At 39.8% G+C, this 21103-nt stretch overlaps 1 protein-coding gene across 1 annotated transcript; it reads right to left on the reverse strand.

The window, feature by feature from the left end:
• Window positions 1–10997: 10997 nt before the first annotated feature.
• On the reverse strand, window positions 10998–13517 carry LOC147442459 (uncharacterized). The gene is made up of 5 exons (XM_086529374.1): window positions 13323–13517; window positions 12810–12947; window positions 11796–12588; window positions 11585–11694; window positions 10998–11320 (listed from the first exon to the last, which is right to left on the reverse strand). The coding sequence occupies exons 1-5, from the start codon at window positions 13515–13517 to the stop codon at window positions 11273–11275; spliced, it is 1284 nt and encodes a 427-aa protein (XP_086385500.1). The 3' UTR covers window positions 10998–11272.
• Window positions 13518–21103: the final 7586 nt, after the last annotated feature.

Below are 21103 nucleotides of genomic sequence, written 5' to 3' on the forward strand. Positions count from 1 at the left end.
GACTGTCCACATCTCCAAGCATGCAAATGTCAAAGTTGTTCTCTCAACATGGGATGCAAAGCTTGACCTCTGGTGCCATTGTTTCCCCCAAAACACTTCTCCAAGCATTCTCCGTTGTTCATGGACGTGGGCCTGCGTCCTTAGTTGTGGTAAGGGTGCCAAAATTAGGGCACCCTAATAGCCTCAATGTTAGAGTGCAAATTGGGTCCAATTGTTAATAGAACCAATTGAAGCCACTAAGAGTGGGTTGATCCCCTCCTTTGAAGAGTGATTTTTTTTTTGGGAGATTAGCTTAATTGAATTAAAAGTAAGGGAAAAATACAAGTGTCCCTAAGGCAGGATAGGGGCCATCCTGGATGAGAGAGAACAACTCAAAGGGGGAAGAAAAAACATGGGGAAATTTCATAATGACAAAAGGGAACAATATCTCAAAATCAAACACATCCTGGAGGGTTCATATAGGGAGAAGATAACATTTCTCCATCTTTGCCATTTGACGATCTTCTCAATCTCTTTGACCTCAATGTTTGTAGCTGAAGAGACCATACTATAAACCTCTTTCACATACTCTATTGCCTTTTTATTTGAAGAGTGATTTTTGCATTTGTTGTAAGTTGTTCATTCTGGGATAGCATAGGGTAAAAAATCCCTAAGGCTCAAAGATCAAAGTAGAGCATGTGTAGCATTATACCTAGCAAATTATCTATCCATAATCTTTCCCTACTGCAACTTATTATACTTAAAAAGTATACCTAATGGATTCAAAAAAATTATATTCACTAGAGTGCAAGGACACTCTAAAGAGAAGAAAACTCTAAAGGAAAAACAAGCAAAGAAAAACACAAAATGTATCAAGGTGCACTCAACCATATCCATTTATATGGACACAAAGAGTTTTGACTTTCACTTCCATGAGTCTTTTCATTTCCTAAACTCACCCTTGACTTATGCACTCAAGATGTTTTGAAAGGCTTTTTAATAGTGCTTTTAAAAATTTACAATGTGCAGTAAAAACAAAAGTTGGCTTCCTTTTTACTTTAACTTCCAAATAATAGGTATAGTGCCCTTCTATTGGTTTTTTATTTTTTCAAAATAAATACAATTTTGTAGATTTTTCCCAAAACAATGGCATTAACTTATAATTTGTAGAAATTCATGTTGCTCTATGAAATGCCCTTGGAAACTGCATAGCTGAATCCTCCTCCCTACCTCCCTATATATAGGCCCTTGGCCTTGTAGGATTCTTTGTCCATATAACAGTTGGCCCTTGTCCCCTGGTCCGTGACACCCCAGGGTTTCCCTTGGCATTACATTACTCCCCCCTTCGAGAAGCATTTTTGTCCTCGAAAACAAAAGTGGTGATAGCGTCATAAAGAACACCAAAGTTTTTGGCAATGGCATCCTTCATGGATCCAACTCTCCTTTTGACCAAAGCACGGTTCAATAGGAGGGTTCAATGCAATCGAGAAGAGCATCTTGATTTTTCACATTGTTGTCCCTTTGTCACCATCTTATGTAACCGGACCATAACCAACATAGTGTATAGACTCTATTTAGAACTTGCTTGAGTGTACTAAATGAGTTATCATGATTAAGATGTACCCAAAAGAGTACCTCTTTTCACTTTTTATGAAAGTATCTAGTTGACATAACTCATCAGCAAAGTGTAAGTCGTTGACTTGTTATCAATCTTCATCAGTAAACAACCCCACCATAACTAGTGTTCAAGGTTGAGAACCTGACTTAAACATGAAGAGACTAAACCTAGTTGCAAACATGCTTTACCTTATGGTAAGCAACTCCAACTAGAGTGATACATGCTTTTTAATTGGATTGCTTGGTGCTAACATACGCACTTTGCATATCCTTTAGCACAAGATTACACTTGTAGTCTGTCTATCCCCTTTGGATAAATGACAGAAAATATTCCAAAATGACCGGTAAACAGGGTCACAATGCCTTACAACATGGATGAGGAATCAACAATGTTATTAATAACCATCTTCGTTAACTTGAAATATCCACAAGCACCCAAACCAAGCCATGACCTCTATTAGTGATTGTTAGATCTATGTCATGAATGTGCATGCCGCTCCAAATCACCCTTTGCTAAACATTAGAGCCTGTAATACCTAGTGTGCATGCATTTAGCAAAAATAAATCCGAACCTGCATATCCATGATCATACTTGCCAATACTTATGGCGAATATGATGCTCATAATGATTGAGAAAACATATACAATTTAATCAGTCTATTGACAAACACCCATACCTAGTGTGCATCTCGTATGGTAATTGATAGATCCACAATAAATCTCATAGAAACACTGCACCTGTGGTGTCGTAAGTTACCTTGTCCATAATTTGCATGCTGCTCCAAGCAAGCCTTTGTTAAGCACTAGGGCTCATAACACATAGTGTGCATGCATTTGAAACAAACCTCTATGAACCCGCAATTTCATGCCTAGGATTTCTACGATAACTATGTGAAAATCTTGCGTCAAAATTTGGATGGCATAGGAGAATGTGAAAACTCAATCAAACATTAACCGAACATAGCCGTGCTATATATGTAAACAACCATCCGTCAAGGTTATTTACCGTAGTTGCAACCTCAATAAGTCCGTACTTAGTACCCGTCGATAATTTTTGGCCACTGAAATTGGTCCTGATACTATGTGCTCAAAATGGTCCAAAAAACTAATGTAATCAGCACCTAGGGACTCTGTCGCAACACATCATTAGGAAACAGGCGCCAATGTCAGTCCCAGAGACTCATATTCTCCACATGCGGAATATGTCGCATAAAACGATGTTAGAAAAAGTACCATCTAACAAGTACAAGATGTACTTGTGTGTGGAGGTAACTATAAACACTCGATGATATGAGTGAGAGGGACCCTCCTATACTTGCTCCACACTGGCTAAACCAAACTCCCTGAGTTCCTAGACCATGTTTCTCACCGCATGATTAAGAACATGTGCCAAACAAAACCATACCATATAGGCCTATCACTGCAAAGTGTAGAAATTGATTGGTACACTACTTTCCCAAAGTGTTTTGCTCATACATGACCTTGTCATGTGTTTGTTGATCAAAATGGAAGAAGCATATACATCCCATTTTGGGAACACTGAATCAAAGCATATACAAACATGAGAAAACAACCAAAGTACATGCTGAGATTAAGTTAGAAACATACCGTGGAGTACCAAAGCCCTACTTCAAAGGGCCTAGTACTGACACACACTGTCAACTATACACTAAAGAAAAATTAGTGAATAGATAGAGAGAGTTACCTAATGATCTTTGCTCTTATCTTGGCAATCTAAAACCAGTGGGTAGATTCCAAGTGATACGACGAATACCCCTTGGCAGATGAGAAGATCTTTCCTTGAAAGTGCAAGTGTGAAGGTTCAAGAATTGACCATCAACACTTTATGAGTGACTTAGTAATCACGAGTTGGGTCTTACCCCAAAATTATGATCTTATAGACACTCTCAATGATATAGACAAAACAAGAGATCCGCTCAAGTTGGAATCGTCTTCACAACTATATCTTTTCTAGACCTAAAAGTCCATAATCTTGGGTTTTTTGAGAGAAATCGTGCTGTCTAAAATGTCTGCTTCATCTATACACCTTGGTAGAGATAAGCCTTTATGAGTTTAAGACTTTCCAAAACTCAACTTGATCTTCACACTAAAAGTATGTAGTGCTAAAATAACACCCAAAAAATCACTAATGACAAGACTCTTGCTTGTCCATTAGAATCGATAAATACTTAACTGGATAGAATTTTTTGATCTTGATATCAATCATTGATGGGTTACAAACAGATAGCTCTTAGCCATACAAAAGTATATGATGCGTAGCCCTTATAAAATTGATGGCTCTTAGCCCTTCGTTTTATCAGACCAACTTAGAAAGATTTTAGTAAGATCATGCCTAATTTCACTATCCCGTTACAAAATTAGGAGAGAGAGAGAGAGAGAGAGAGAGAGAATGCTAGGATGAGGAAAATCTCTTATTCGACTATGGCGTGTACGCTTTGTGCATGCTTCTCTGCATACAATGTATGTTTCATAGCTTATCCTATAAGCATACAATAGTCTGCTTATACAATGCTCTCTCATAAAGATGTAGCAAAAAACATCAGACCCACCTACCTTCGATGTGATCGTGATTGTATCAGAATGACTTACTTTTGGCACTTCGCCCATGAATTAAGTTTGCGTGATGAAATCATTTTAAAGAGTCAATATCTTTGATAGAGTAATTCGTGTTATAGCGGAAGCGTAAACCATGATTGACTTGCTACCTGACTGGCATGTCATGTATGAAAAGGTGCAAAGCCCTAGGCTACAATGATGGCCTAAAGAGTTTGATCTGATAGCAAAAGTGCCTTGCACAATCTATACTGGCCTAGATACATCACAATTCAACATTGGCATACGTAAAATGTGAGCTTATATCCCTATATTGCCAAAATCCCAAATGTTAAGTATGGAGCGTGATTCACCCCTTGTAACTTTTAGACTTAAAAATGCACATTGTAAGGCCCCCATTATGAGGAGAAGTTATCGTGCGTAATAAAAATCACTCGTCAGAAAACCAAAGAATCACATCGGAATATTCCTTTTTTGCCAAAATATTATTGCCCGACGACAATCGAAAGTGATCGTAAAACGGCTGGTCGGTTGGCCAGTGGTGGCTGATAGTCAATGGCCGCTGGCCGGTGGTCAAAAGTCTAGCCGATTTCTAGGCGGACTTGTCTTCTCAAGGGCGACCACACATGGGCGCATGGGAGGATTCAACTTGGACTTGTCTGTACACAAGGGTGGATACACATGGCTGCCTCTCATGAGAGAGGGCAATCCTTTTTGCCTACAAAAGGAGGCCTCTTCTACACACAAAACACATTGTCGTGCATTGTGAAGTTGATGAAACAAGGTGTGTGTGAGGTGGTGAGAGTGAAGCAAGGTGGGAGCTTCATCAAGGGCATAATCCCTTTGTAACCTACTTTTAGTTTAAAGTACTAAAGCCATTGAGTGGCTGCTTTCCCGTGGACGTATCCCTCATTGGGTGAACTACGTATATTGTGTGCTCTCTCTCTATCTCCCTCTCTCTCTCTCTAATCTCTCTTGTGTGTGAGAATTATATCTCTCCATTAAAAAATCTACATTATATCTACTTAGCTATGCCATATTTCCTAACACCAAACCTATGCGCCATTGCCCTTGATCTCAAGCCAATGGGAAATACCTAGGTACGGATTAGAAGCCTTGCTTCTCGTGAATTTGGTCAAAGCACTTTGCTTTGCACAAAAGTGCTTTGCATAGTAAGAAATATTTTTGCAAAATAAAGGTTAAAATGCAAAAAAACAAGAATAGCTTGAAAGTTGTAACCTTGTTGCCCACTTGTGTGGTAATTCAAAAGTAAAAAGCTTGTTCAAATTTGGGTGATAGCCATATCTACTGCTCACGTGAGTTATCATATGTACCATGTGTGCCCTCTTGGCACGTAATAACTTGCAGACACCTTGGCAAGTTCCTCCAAGTTCGTATGCTAATAGCATATTCCAAACTTTGGAAACCTCGATGCCACATGCAAAAATTGAATCCTTGCTTCACATAAGTACTCATGGATTTCTTGTGCTCATAGCTGACATATACTCTTGCCAACTAATAGATGTCATAACAAAAGAAAGTCAATCTTGTCAAGCATTCACAGAGAATCGACCTTGTCGAATTGTATATCGTATTGAAAAGTAGAAAAATACTTGCAAGGTATGTACCTCGTACCTGTTTGGCTTGATTACTGATGTATTTGACCATATAGGTTTGTCTTCATCGAGGAAAACTTCAAAAAACTTTTCCGAGGGACTGTCTTAGCAAAATTGCAAATGTAGAACACAAAAATAGAGAAACCCTTGTCGGCTTCTCAATTTATAACAAGTGGTTGGCAATGTTGAGTAACTTTGTCGTCTTGAGTTCAATTCTCAATGAAAGCAAATTTTCAATGGGCCACGATGAGTAACTTGGCAGCCTTAACTTGCCTTACTTCAATTGGATGACTTACCAACCTGTGAGGCCTTGCCTTTGCATGATATATTTCCCATCTCGAGTGTGGCTCATAGCCATTGCACGTCTTACGCGATCGATGGAAAACTCCATAGTGCACATTGCCTTTGGAGTAGCTCCCTCTTGCGGTAGCATACCATCCCACTTGTAAGACCGTGCATGATGCCATAACAATTGAACGAATTCTCAACAAAGATAAAAGATCAAGCGTACCTTAAGAAGTGCGTACTTCAACTTGTAGTGTCGGCCACATGGCTAGTGCTTTGCTTCGGACCGCTGTTGGTTTGCCCTCTAGTGCACTTTCCTTCATTTCCCTACTCTTTGGCAGCTTCAATCTTGTTTGTAGTTTGGGATTCAAATACTTAGAAAGGCATCCACTTCTACCGTTGCCAAAATTTGGCATACAAGTCTTCGTGATCTTTGCCACCGTGCACTTTACATTCCTTCTATGCTGGCATCTTGCAGGTTGAATAAGGGTGCCTAGCTTTCATTGCAAGTTGCACCCCTTGGACATCTTGAAGAGTCGAGGCTTTTAGACCCTATCAAAGATGCCCAATTTGCTGACTCTAGCCGTTATAGAGTTGTCGCTTCTGTACGGCCATTGCATGCAGCCTTACGGGCCTTCACAACCCTCCCATGATCCCTTGCTTTAGTTGAGCTCACCCTCATTGCCATGCCCTAAATCCCTTAGTGCCCATCCTTCTTCATGTCATCTCCTAGACTTGCATGGTGCATATCGAATTGAACTTCAACTTTAAGCTAGAATTTCCAGTATTTTTTGCAGTTTTGCAGCACTTGGTGTCACTATTTCCTTGAACTTAGCATGTCGTTGCTTGTGGATAGCCGCCCTCATCTTGCTTCAATCTTGCTTTGCATGGGGGTAGCCCCTTCGGGTGGCCATAGGGCACTCTTTGGGCACCCAACGTTTGAAGAAGTGAGAAAAGAAGCAGCCTCAACCATGACAGCCGTGAGCAGATTGCGAGAGAGAAAGAAGAGGTCGCTTGCACTGCTATAGAGGGTTTGGGAAGCCAGTGACAAAACAAAAAACACCGCTCTTGCCACAACGATCCTCTTTGGTGCCATAACTACCGACTTTTGTGTAGGTTGGAGATAGTCCCCCTTCCCTCCTAAGGGATCCTTCCCGTGGCTCCATGCTCATCTCTTCCATCTCATACCGGGCCTCGCAAGGGGTCTTGCCACATAGAGAGAGAGAGAGAGAGAGAGAGAGAGAGAGAGAGAGAGAGAGAGAGAGAGAGAGAGAGAGAGAGAGAGAGAGAGAGAGAGAGAGAGAGAGAGAGAGAGAGAGAGAGAGATTGCATGCATCATGCTAGACCCTCTACATCTTGTTGCCCTTCCCCCTTATTCCCTGAGCTCTGATACCAATCTAAGACCGGGACTGGACCTTGCGACTCTCCACCCAACCTTGCCATATATAGGCTCTTAGCAGTCTAAATATAGCACCCCTTGATCGCATGTCTGTTCTGGCCCTTGGCTTGACAAGTTTAATGGATTTTGATTTGATTTTTTCATTTAAACAGTATAGCGTAGATTCAAAACAACTAAATGAGGTGTACTCCACAGCAATATACACAGCTTGCTAATTGAGTCGTTCTACTGTAATGATTGCGATGCCAAAAATTTATGAAGTGAGAACTCGTCATTAAGGTAAACCGAGGGTAAACCCTACACCGTATATAGCATAGAACATAAAGTTATATGTGCTTCTCTTTAAGTGTAATTTATCTCCTTAATCTTTTATATTTGTATGAACTCTTGTATGTCACAAAAAGAACATATATTCACAACAATGAACGTTTTGACTGCACAGGAACGAGTCCAGGTTGACAACATTTCAAGGTTCATTATTTGCATCCAATCCTATGCCTATATGTTTGCTTGGTGCAACACATAAATGCTACGGGACAGGTCACGGATTTCGTTTCTTATTATTTTCGGAGAGACCATAGAACCAACTCTCCACCATACTTTTGTATGACACTTCTCCATGACGTGCACTGTATACTTAGCATTTTCAATCTATGGCCCTTCATTGCAAGACAAAATGTTTAACTATTCACATTGGTTTTATGTAGCTTGACATACACATTGTCCTCTGGCTTGGACAATCGGACAACACCCGTACACGATTATCAGGTCGGTAATGGAATTTAATTTTTATAGTATGTTCATGATTTTTGTATATTTTGAGTTTTTCAATGCTTCCTTAAGTTTAGTTTAGCTACATGTTTTCGTCACTAGTACATGATTAAGATCGATCATCATATCTATATATCAAATAGATACACACTTCTTTTCTCATAGACGCTTGATGTCAATCTGGGTATGCCATATTATGTTCTATAATTATTCTATAGCAACACCCACCAAGCAAGACTAGTCTTTCTTGCAAAGAAAAATTGACTTTGAAAACTCCTGGTTTTCAAGGGGCACGTGTCTTTTCTTTTCATTGAGTTTGTTAACGTTTTTTATAGCAACAACACGCTCTATCATCTCTCTTGGTGTTTCTACCATGAGTTGTGTGATTGTATTTATCTCTTTTATGATGGTGCAATATCAGAGTTTTGTTCATCTTTGCTTGAAATTCTATTTTGCTCACTTTTTTTGCTCCTAATGGAAATCCCTCAATTTATATTTTCATTTGGGACTAGCAAGAAGTAACTATAGGTTGTATTCTCAAGTATAGAAAAAGTAAAACGTCATCGATCATGTGATAGATGTTTTCCACACGTAGAGCGACTACTCTAAGATTTGAAGTTTAAAAATATAAAGATGGGTTGTAATTTGCAACTACCTTAGTAACATAACATAGTCACAAGGCCCATCACAATGTTTCATGTCACACTAAGGTGCACTACCTTATCCTCTCTTTGTGTGTGTGTGTGTGTGTGTGTGTGTGTGTTGGACGGGGGCATGGAGGGGGGGGCTCTCGATGATGAGATCTACCTTACACACATGTGACCAATTAGGCCCCATCACAATGTTTCATGCCTCATTTGAGGTGCACTACCATTTTGTTTTGAGAGGGGTTCTTAGCTAGCAATTTCAAGCTTTTAAATGTATGGGATGAGGATGTGCAATTCTCTTCAAGAATGAGATTTTGAGTGTTTCTAGAGTTGAAGAGATTGCATTGAGCTTGAGGTGTTGAGATATTAAGCTTAACACACAATGATGTATGGTCTATATCTACTACTGGCACAAGATGACATAGACATCCAAGTTCCATATTTTTGTGCGCTCACCTATGTGTAAATTATATATGTTTGCTTGCAAGAGCTCAAGTTATGTTGTCTATTGCTTAACATAACATGCATAATGCATAGTGAAAGTATGCTTGCAAAGAAAATATATTGCCTTTCTTAAACGAGTTACAACTAAACCTAAACTACATAAGCCACATGGTGGTGTCCTCCATTTCATGTACTAATTTCTTGGTGGTGTATCCATGTGACTATCAATCTGCAACTTATTGAGTCAGACTCCTTAACACTAGTTCTATAATTGGACACTAAAGTGTCCAGAAACACTAAAGTGTCCTGTTTTCCTACGAAGCTTTGGCAATTTATTTGTCAAGCTAGAAAGAAGTTTTTTACACCTTGCTTCTACCATAGGCTGGTTATGAGGGAAAGAAAACATTGGATTTTTCTCCATGTCAAAATACAAGCGCTACGGAGTGAATTGTGGTCATTTCGAAGTCGTAATTTTTGTAAAATTTCAAGCTATTTTGCCAAAAAATTCATAAAATTCTTATATCTTTTTGTAGATCAGGTGAGCTTTTTTATGGTTTTAAAAGCCAAGTGCTAGTACTTAGTGTTATAAAACAATGAAATGACCTTCAAGGAATAGTTTTAAATTTAATTGCAAGTTATAAACATAATATCATACTTGAGCACGTGCTGACTAAGAGCATAATTTTGGCTTTTCAAAGGTCCTCTCATGGAATTGAGGCTATTCTAGTGCAATTTGACAACATCAAATGACTTTATATGTTAAAACCCAAGAAACTAGTATTTTTTTAGCTCCCTAACTTAAACTTAAATCTTGTCGATTACACCCTATCTTGAAATTTTGATTGTGCAAAAAATCTTGAAAATCTTGAGTCCTCCACAATAACATTGAAACCAAGGTTTTAGGTATCCCATTTGTATTAATACCATGCACTTTGATACATCTAGTTGATATGTGTGAAAAGTTTGAAGTAATTATTTGAGGTTTTGTTTCAAGAATTAAGATATCAAAAATTTTGCATGTGCAGTTTTAAATATTTGAAATCATCGAAAAATTGTTTCTTACGAAAGCACTTCTACTTGCTACCTTGAGTCCTCATTGGAGAGGGTAAGCAGTGTATCACTTTCTAAAATTCAAAAACACATCAAAAACATATTTTTTCTATGCATACAACGATATGCTTGAAATAGCCATATCAAACACGTAGAACTTCTCATTGTTTGATTTATTCTCAAGTAAATTTCTTTGCACATGAAAATTGCAATTATCTATAGCACAATTGTAAAAACGTTGTGTACAATTTTTTACAAGGTCGCTTCATTTTTTCTTGAGCTTATAAAGTTAATTTCTTGAAAACATCAATAGCAGTCTTATGAGGGTCCACTTTATGAGTATATTTCTTGATCATGATAGCTTCTAAAATGCAAGGTTATATTTTTCAAAGACCCTTTAGCTAACATACTTAAGCATATCAAGAGGATTTTGTTAAATACACAATCAGATGCAAGTAGCATTTAATCTAAATTTGTAAAAAAAGACACTTAAGTGTCATGTTTGGTACCAAACTAGTGTTAAACAAAGAACAATCATAGTTGCAAATTCTATAATGTAACAAGGTGCAAGATTTGAAATATCACATAGTTTCCACATTCCAAAAGGCCTCTCTCAATGTCCCTCTCCCCCCCCCCCCCCCGGGTCAAGGTCCAAGAGAATATGTGTCATCCATGTACACACCGTTAAAAGCCATAATCTAGAAATTGAGCCATTGGATCTCTAACAAGTCAACATGCGTAATTAAAAAACATTGTGCGTGTACTACTGGATAGTTTTTGTGCGCTGCTACATGAGGACCTTCATGCTCCACTCTTTGGCCGAACCTCCATTGGCCTTTCCCCTGTAATTAGTGTTCCCACCATGGCTCTTGTCCTCCGACTTCAGCTAGTCACCACGTGGTTGTTGTCGTAATCACGAGATAGTGGAGATCCTTTCCCTACACTATGAAGAAATTAAATTGACATAATGACACACAGGAAACTTAATGTCCAAGAAAGATGTACCATGACAAGGCACAAAAACAACAGTCCTTTTTGCAAGCCTAAATGATTGACTAGTTGTAATGTTCTTACTACCTTTACAAAGAATCAACCAACATCACTTCTACTTAAGATGTGTAAGAATTGAACTTAATGAACTCATTCTTACCAAGAAAGTGATCAGAGGAAACACAATTTTCAAAGATACTCAAGATACTCACTTGTGAAGCTAGGCAAAGGATTTGGTTAGCCATTTCAATATCTACGATGCTACATATGACAAAAAGAAAGACTCTGGGCAGAATTTGCTTCGACGTTTGTGCGAGCAAATCTAACCACCACACCGCCAACAAACAAAGGCATCAGATCAATTTAGATTAATAACTGAATTAAGCATGTCCTTGAACTCCCCAAAATCAACATGCCCATTACCATCTAGATCATATCCGCGGATCATTTCGACGCATGCATCAAGCTCTTTTGCCGCCCCAAAGCCAAGGTTACACAAAACCGATTGCAATTCTGTCGGAGAGATGAAGCCATCCTTATCTTTGTCAAAAACATTAAAGGCGTCCCGTATCAAATCCTCTTCTGCATAATCTTTACAGCCATCTACGACATCAGCAATATCATTATTGCTTGAATGATGAGGCACTCTCTGTTTGGAGGACCCATGGTATAGCAAAAGGAAATCATCATGGCTCACAGCACCGACTTGATCATTCGGAACACGGGTGTTGCGTAAAAGGCAGTGTACATTAGAGGATTCTAGGCCAAGCTTCTCAAATGATCTCCTCAGTTCTTCCAATGAGAGCAAGCCATCATTGTCCTCATCAAATGTGTCGAAAACTCGCCGAAGCCAGTTTACTGGAGATGAGCCAGGGGAAGGGCTTTGCTGAGCGATATTAATGTTTTTGCATCGCTGATGGGCTTGCTCTCCTAATATGGCAGCATGTTGGCTGATTTGATGGGTGGCCTCCAAGGGTTTTCTGATGTCCTTGACATGTGTGATTGATTGATGGGCATTTTCAACTCCAAGCAGAGAGGCCCCAGCACCATAGAACCAGAAAAGATCCACAAGTTGATCACAGGCTATGTCTGTGATGCTGGCATCGAGTGGCGATGATGCTGGCACACAGGGTATTGACGCCATGGCCGGAGCTCTGAGCAAAGAAGATGCAGGTGATGCTTCAGCCTTCAAGCAATTGATAAGATGGCCCGGCAACTGCAACAGTAACTCCAAATCATTGGTTTGTGTTATCGATAGTGTACGGTGATTGTGTGTGTGTGTGTGTGTGTGTGTGAGAGAGAGAGAGAGAGAGAGAGAGAGAGAGAGAGAGAACCTTATCACCGAATCAATATGGCAGGCAAGGCTGCCCTGCGTGTGCGTGTCTGTGTGTGCGGAGCTCTGAGAGAGAGAGAGAGAGAGAGAGGTACAAAGCGTACCTGATGGTTGGTACAGAAGTAGGGAAAGGGAAGCTTCCATGAAAGCGGGGAGTTGGTCTGGCACTTAATCACACCATCACTGCAGACATTCCTCCCGCAGTGTATTTGTATCCTATGCCAGCACACGCTTCTTGTGACCTAAAATAAGGTCTGTGTTCCATAAATAGCTAGTCAGCCTAAAAAAAGCGAGGTTTCAAGTCATTACTCATGATTAATAAATCGGCGGAAGGGAGTATCTCTTGAAGATACCCTTTTTTATGGTGCGGGCCGCCAATCGGGAATTTTCTGAAGTGGGACATGGTGGGACTTTGAGCCCGATGTTCGTTTTGGGTCTCTCTCTGTCTCTCTCGCAGCTTGCCGATGCTCATGAAGGCGGTGGGTCGGTCCTAACTTAAGAAGGCGATGGTCTCTTGCTTGTGAGGCTCCCTATCTCCCCTTGTCTTTGTCTCTCTTAGGGTGCGCACATGCACCAAGAAAAGGACCTCGATTGGTGGAAATTCCATGCTGTCCCACCACGTTTTTGGACTGCAGAGAATCGCCAACCCACCGTGCAGTTGCCGCTTTCAACGGAAAGTCTGAGGTCTCCCCTAGCCGTTTGCAACGGTGCCTAGATGGTGGCCTCCTATGTTTAGCTTGCACGTCATCCTGGTCATCGATCTGCAGCTCCCCTGCCAAGTTTAGGCGCCGTTTGCTCTGCCTGGCCCGCATGTGCGCTAAATGACAACTGCTGTTGGCGGCCGGTATGGCTGCTGCCGCCCTGCATGTGCGTGGGACAATGCTTTCGACCGGTGTAGATTCCTTGGTGAGAGGAACGGCCAGGACTCCGCATGTGTGCAGGCTATCTTACAATATGGCGAGCAGCCCAAGAGGTCTCTCTCTCTCTCTCTCTCTCTCTCTCTCTCTCTCTCAAGTCTCTTGGGATAGTTTCCTATGACCTCTTCTTCTTCTCTCTCTCCTGTGCCGATTGCAAGAGAAATATGTGTGGTCAATTTAAAAAAAAAGCCAATTAGAAGGAATTTCTTGAAGATGCTCTCTCTCTCTCTCTCTCTCTCTCTCTCTCTCTCTCTCTCTCTCTCTCTCTCTCTCTCGTCCCCCGTCTCGCCACGTGATTTTCTCTGCGTGTCTCACGTCTCTGGCATGCCGTCTCTTTCTCCCTCTCTCCCCCATGTAGCCACCTCTACCAACCTGCCTCTTGCTTTCTTATGCGCAATCACTATAAGAGGAAAAATTGAGAACCGCTCCTATTATCGTGGAATAACATATGAAAAAGGAGAGAGCGAAAATTACGTTGCTGATAATAGGCGCGACAATGGTTTGTCTGCAATATACGCGATAATAGTCACGGATATATATGGATATATATATATCCGTGACTATTACCGCGATGGTGCTCATTTGGGCCACTCAAATTTTGGTGGCCCAAATGAGCACCTTTTTTTTTACCTACATACAACAATTGAAACATCAATTGCATTTTGAAAAAATGTACAGAAAAAAAAAAACAATAGAGTTTGAATACACCTTACCTTAACAATCTAAAGTGGAATAGACCAATAATTTTAAAAGATTACAAATAATATGAAAATTAGAGTTTTTGTATATACATATATGCTCATAGAGTTTCTCTTGTGCCACATTGGGATTTTAAAAGAGGACTACAAATAATTTTCTATCTGTCTAAGTCTTCCTCCTCTTCATCGTCCATAGGTTCTATCTATTTTATATCTCTCTATATATCTACCCCTTTCCTCTTTCTCTCTCTCTATGTAATGTAGAGAGAAGATAGAGATAGATAGAGATTAAAGCTTCGGTTACTACTTCTCTTAGCCTTCGAAAAATGCACTCAAGTAACTACACCCGTGGTTTATAATATTGTTTATTGCAAAGAGTAGTGGAGTGGGTTTAACAGTGCTAAGTTGGCACTGGTTCCTATTGAGCTTACTAATAGCTCAATAACGGTTAAGACATAAGCAAGTCTAAAAAGACTCCATTATTAAGATCATAGTCCTTGATGGTGCCCTTTGAACCCTGCAACAACCAGACATGTTAACTGAGAGAATAAATCCAATCCCACTTATCCTATTGCAACTAACAACTCCAACGTTTCATAGATTAGAGGAGTACATCTCTTCTTAGGTAGAAAAGAAAGAAACCTAAAGTCTAATCACTAACTATCTCTCTCTACACTCTCTTTATAGATACACAGTGAGGGATAGGACGAGGGTAATCGAGTAGAGAGAGAGAGCAATAGGAGATTTATCTACTCATATTTCTCTTTCTCTCCCTCTCTATCCCTTTTCCTCTATTTCTCTCTATCTCTACTCTATCTGATCTTTCCTTCTCTCTCTCTCTCTCTCTCTCTCTCTCTCTCTCTCTCTCTTTCTCACTACCCCTTTCCCTCTATTTCTCCCTCCCTCCCCCCTCTTTTCTCTCTCTATCTCTAGTCTTTTATATCTCTTTTTCTCTATCCCTTTCTCTCTCTACTCTCTTTCTCGCTATCTCTACTCTCTCATTTTCTATCTCTTTCTCTCCATCTACTCTCTCTTTCTCTCTATCACTTTCCATCTCTACTCTCTTTCTCTCTCTCTCTCTCTCTCTCTCTCTCTCTCTCTCTCTCTTTCTCTATCCCTCCCTCTCTACTCCCTCTATCCCTTTCCCTCTATTTCTCTCCCTCTCTACTCTCTCTTTCTCTCTATCCCTTTTCCTCTCTCTCTCTCTCTCTCTCTCTCTCTCTCTCTCTCTCTCTCTAACTTTTTATTTTTATCTCTCTCCACCCCATATTCCCTCTCCACTATATCTATTTAAACAAAAAAAAAAACTCTTTTTATAAATCCTCTCTGTCTCTCTGATCTCCCTCTCCTTCTCTCCCTTACTTCTCTCTCTCTCTCTCTCTCTCTCTCTCTCTCTCTCTCTCTCTCCATTCTACTCTTTTTTCCCGCTAATCTTTCTTCCTTTTTACTCTAATCTTTCTTTTTTTTCTATTCTAATTTTTAACTATTTTACACGTCACAAACAAAATTAATCTACCCTAATATCCATTTACAAACAAAATGCCATTTTTGAAGTTTACAACAACAAAAGAGCGATTAATCTTCTCTACCCAAACAACCTACAACAAAAAACCATAAACTGGCCTAATCCCTATTCAATCATACAGGCAAATGGAAAGGTATGTGCACTTCTTTATCTCTTATTGTTTTAATCTTTATACTCATGCACGTGCACGCGCTGTGTGTGTAGAATACAATAGGGAAAGGAGGGGGGAGGGGGGTGATTTATGTGTTTATCTTGACTTGTAGAGGCGGTTGACGAGTAGCTTGAGGATCCAAATTAGATCGTGGTAAGCCTCCCTCTCCGAAAACTCCTTCGAAAGAGGTCCAAAATTGTGTGTGTGTGTGTGTGTGTGTGAGAGAGAGAGAGAGAGAGAGAGAGAGAGAGAGAGGAGAGGGAGAGAGAATATAGAGATTGGGGGAGGTAGAATAGGGAAGGATCTCGGGGTGCACGTGTGGTGGCGGAGGAGATTTTGAGCAGAGCATGTTGCAAATACGTGGCATACTCTACTTCCCCTTTCTTTTTTAGGCGTCACTTATTACCACCGTGATGTATTTTCAAATAGATACAAAAGTATCCCAGGTCGCAGGGGGGTACAAACCATCTCCCTCTACCCTTAGATCATATGATATCCTATCTATATCCTTTTAATTTTTTAATAATTCTTTAATAAAAAAATTGATAGTGTAGTTACTTTTGTACTAACATATTATTGAAAAATTAGCTATCTACTCTAATAACTATATAGTGTATAAAGCACATGTTTATTTCTACTAATTTTAGAGATTTTTTTACTTTTTTTATTCCTTTTGTACCATTTACTATTGAAAATTTATCCATCTACTCTAGTAGCTACTCATTGCACTTTATTTAAATATATTTTTAGTCATTTCTCTCTATTTTCCTATGGAAATATAGATGGCACCTAATCCACTAATTAATTGTTTATTTTTTAGGTCACATATGAACTATTATATATATATATATTTTATTAACATGTCTCTCTTTCACGCGTATGTAGGATGATTGGGATGATCGTGGCCCTTCAAACGTCCCTGAGCGTGATCGATGGCTCAAGGACAAACTCCCTTGTTCTTCTGCCAAGTGCAAAAGGGAAATCCCTTGAGGTCCCCCATTGGTCTATGTTTGGTGATGGTGCTCTGGCACACAAGGCCGAAAGAAAACGACAAGAGCTATTGGGCGAAGGCATGGTGCATGGTGACTCTCCCACTAGCTCTACTTTGACAGCTATACACGCGTCTCACGGACGCTTTGAGCTTGAGGATGAACACATGTTCAACATGGCTGATGAGTTATTGGCTCACGAAGGTAACATGTCCAAGGAGGATTGTCGACCATGTACTCAACGAGCAACAGAAAAACAGAGGACATGTTGCCGATGAGTGCCCGAACACCTTTTTACAATGGTACACAATACTCAGTGCACTGGGCATTGTTGTAAGTCCTCAACTTGCAAGCAAAATTTGGTTGGAGGAATGCAAGTGTAGATGCACTCCTTGGGTAAGTTTTATCCATGGATTTTTATACATTGCTTTCACTTCATGGCATGGGCTTGCATATGTATTGCATCCCCATTGTAGATGTGTCACTTCCAAAGGAGAGGAGAGAAGCCATTGTGAGGGGAATCCTTATGTGGACTATGCACGACTATCTTGGGCTTGGAGACATTTTTGGTATGTTATTTTCATTCTCCTCCCTAGTTACCATTTGTAGTTTGAAGCTTCTCTCTAATGATGTGATATGCGTGCGCAATTATCCACAACGGGCCACAATGTCTACCCTACATGCGGGCCATCATTGGTGATGGAGAGGCCAGATGCCTTGTGCAAGTTAATTTATACAAACAACCATCATTTCTTACCCCAAGGTCATAGCAAATACAAGGCTCCAACAAATGGGAAGACATCTCTAAAGCACACGATGGCAGAGTGGGAAACTATTTGGGATGAGCACTACAACAATGATCCAGCTCGGACTACTCCACCAAAAGGTATGTCAAGGTATTCCATATTTTTAAGGCTTCCATATTGGAAGGACTTAAAAATACAACACCTATTAGATCCATGCACATATTCAATAATGTAGCTCACACCCTGTGGGACCACTTTATTGGAAAAAAGGACTCATTGGAGGCAAGGGAGGATTTGAGGGTCTTGAAATGTCTTCTCACCTCTACCACTCTATGTCGAGTCTCCAATGGGAATATTGTGCTTCCTAAAGCGCCATGGATGCTAGCCAAAGAAGAGCTAGATCAAGTGAAGGGTACCATTGCATCTATTCACACACCAATATGATACATGAGGTCACTAAAGGGAGCTTTCACAAAAGCAAAGAAAGATGGAAGCATTTAATTGTATGGGTTGAAGTCCCATGATTGGTACAAGATGCTACATATAACTCTTTCTCTCTATTCTCTCCCTCTCCCTCATTTTCACTAGATATTGGTTTGTATGTTTGACTTTCTCTCACTTTCTTGTTCACTATTTTGACGTTGTAGTTCATTTTACCAGTGAATATGTGCATATGCTGGGACAAGAAAGTGAGGGAAGCTATTTTCAAACTCGTAGAGTTAGTAAGGTACACCACAAGGCTCCACTCAACTAGAATTTTCTATGTACACAATACCCTCAACTAGCACTTAGTGTACTCTTATGTGTTTTCTTGTAGATTTGTAAGCTCCAATAAAATTGAAATAGATGCTATCCCTGTTTCTCAAACACTTGCAGTGAAAATCATCTTTGCCATTGAGGATGCATTTCTTCATTTTGTTCTTCTTAGCCAAATCCACCTCTTAGTTCACGTGGTTGAGGAGATCATTATATGTAGGGAAGTGCATGCACGATATTGGATGTTATTTTTAGACAGGGTTTCAAAGACTCTCAAAGACTTTGTGCGGCTACGATCCCAGCTAGAGGCATGTATGGCCAAAGGGTGGATCGTGCAAGAGACATTTGTTTACATCTCAGAGTATTTGGCACAAGTTGATCCCTACATGCCTCACATGTGGTCAGATGAGGAGGATGCAAGGATGACTTCACATTTGCCAAGTGGAAAGGGAAAATTATTTAACATAGATAAGGATCCATCCCAAGTGTTCAATAACTTTTGTATCCTCAATGCAAAGGTTACGACCAAGTGGGTGAACTTATGGACAATGGCAAAGTCAAGGTGTTTGCAAGAGAGGGAAGCATGGAAGCAAGCGCATGGAGGCAGGAGGGTACCCCTAGTTCCTAGACACCTTGCATATTTCCTAGATCTCATTAGTGTCGAGTGGATTCATGAGAGAATGACCGAAGCAAAAGCATGCGGAGAAGACATCATCGACAAAGAATGGGAGTATGCATGAGGTTGCATACCAAAGGTAGCGTACTCATATACTTAAACCATATTGTATAGTTTTTTCCTGATTTTGTCTTTGTAATTGATAAAGGATATTTTCTTATTTTGTAGTGTCTTTCCTTTAACTATATGTGGTCAAAGGGTTGACACTTTCATACACGCCACATTGACGAGTGTCAGACCACCATGGACTATGGCATCATGGGCAACTTTGATACAGATGGTGATGAAGCCAGGTATTGTGGGACTATTGAAAGGATACTAAAGGTTAGTTTTAGAACCTTTCATACCTTCATCTTCGAGTGAAAGTGTTTTGCAAATGTGTCTAGACAGCATGAGAATTTCCTCTACATGGTGGACTCTAGTGTGCATTACACATGGAGGTATGACAATTTAGTTTTGACACACAATTGTGAGCAGGTGAGTGACTACCTTCTTTACCCTTATTTGTGTGTAACATTAATTATACCAATATTACTCACTTTGTGCCTATCTTCTATAGGTCATATATATCCCAGCAATCCACCAACCAAAACTTTGGTTCGTAGTTCATATAGCACGTCGGGGTAGAGCCATTTTTGCATAACACCTCGGGGTAGAACCATTTTTTCCACTAATGAAGTGGAGACCATGCATCTTTGTCGACCCTCTCCCACCTACTACTTTGGATAAGGGGGAGACAAAGGAGAGAGAGAGAGATTGATGATTCAAGTCCCACAGCCAGAAGTCTTAGCGAGGATGATTGCCATGATGATGATGATGATGATGATGAAATGGAGGATGCCAAATTTGAAGATGATGAAGCCAACACATCCACAAACAACAATTATATTTCTCTCTTTATTGATTTAGGAGCCATGGCTTAGAATTGGACGATGCTTCTTGTAGAGATCTCTTGGAAGATGATTCATAAACATTTTGTATACTTTAAGTTATGATTTTTTTTTTGTTGTGTCCTCCATTCATCTCTCTCTCTCTCTCTCTCCCCTCTTTCTCTCTCTAATTTTGTGAAGAATACTAAATTATGTTAATCAAGTGGGAGCGATTAATTTAATTGATAACAAAATATCTATAATTTTTTAGAACATTTATTTATGAAAAATAACAAATGCTTTGCATTTTTCTACGAAGCGTTGTTATTATAAAGCGTTATGGGTGCAAGTGGAGCTAGCATTTTGTGTTGTGCATAGTGTAAGAGTGCTCTTAAGAAGAGCTTCTTTATTGTGCTCCTTGTTCAACACCTTTTCATGACAAGAGAGCTCTTCAGCACCACTACATAAAGACTTTTAGAATCTGCAAAGAGTACATGTATGCAATCGCTAAGGTGAAATGTGTGTGTGGTAGTAGAAGCGGAAATAAAGGCGGTAATAAAAGAAAAAATATTTGCTGTAAGGCAAAGAATGAGAAAAAGACTTGCAAAAGTGTAGGCCACATGCGCATTGTTGCAAGATAGCACTTAAAGAAACTAACATAGGTAATACCATTTGGTAAAATGTGGGTACACTTCACTCTATCATCCCCATGCCTCGAAAGAATATGTCGTCCATGTTTGGCTTTTCATCTCTAACAGTGCTTGCTTTACATGGAGGTGCATGCATAACTTTAGGATGGAGTAGACTCTTCGTAGTTTCATGTTTATCCACATAGCTATTGTTTCATGCTTTAATATCATTTTTTTTCATTTTTTTGAAATTTCAAATAATGTTCTTTAATTTTTTTTCACAAGAAAAATTGAGGGGAAGACCAAAGTTTGAATGTTTAAGTGCATAATTGGGGTTCGGTAATAGATTAGGTAATATTAGTGTCTATAATTACGGTAATGTACGCGGTAATAACAACGGGTAACCCATGATAACATTTGAAATACAAAAAATCCCCCCCTT

This window comes from Adiantum capillus-veneris, chromosome 14, assembly GCF_014529385.1.
Source record: "Adiantum capillus-veneris isolate H3 chromosome 14, ASM1452938v2, whole genome shotgun sequence".
In the NCBI taxonomy this organism is placed as follows: Eukaryota; Viridiplantae; Streptophyta; class Polypodiopsida; order Polypodiales; family Pteridaceae; genus Adiantum; species Adiantum capillus-veneris.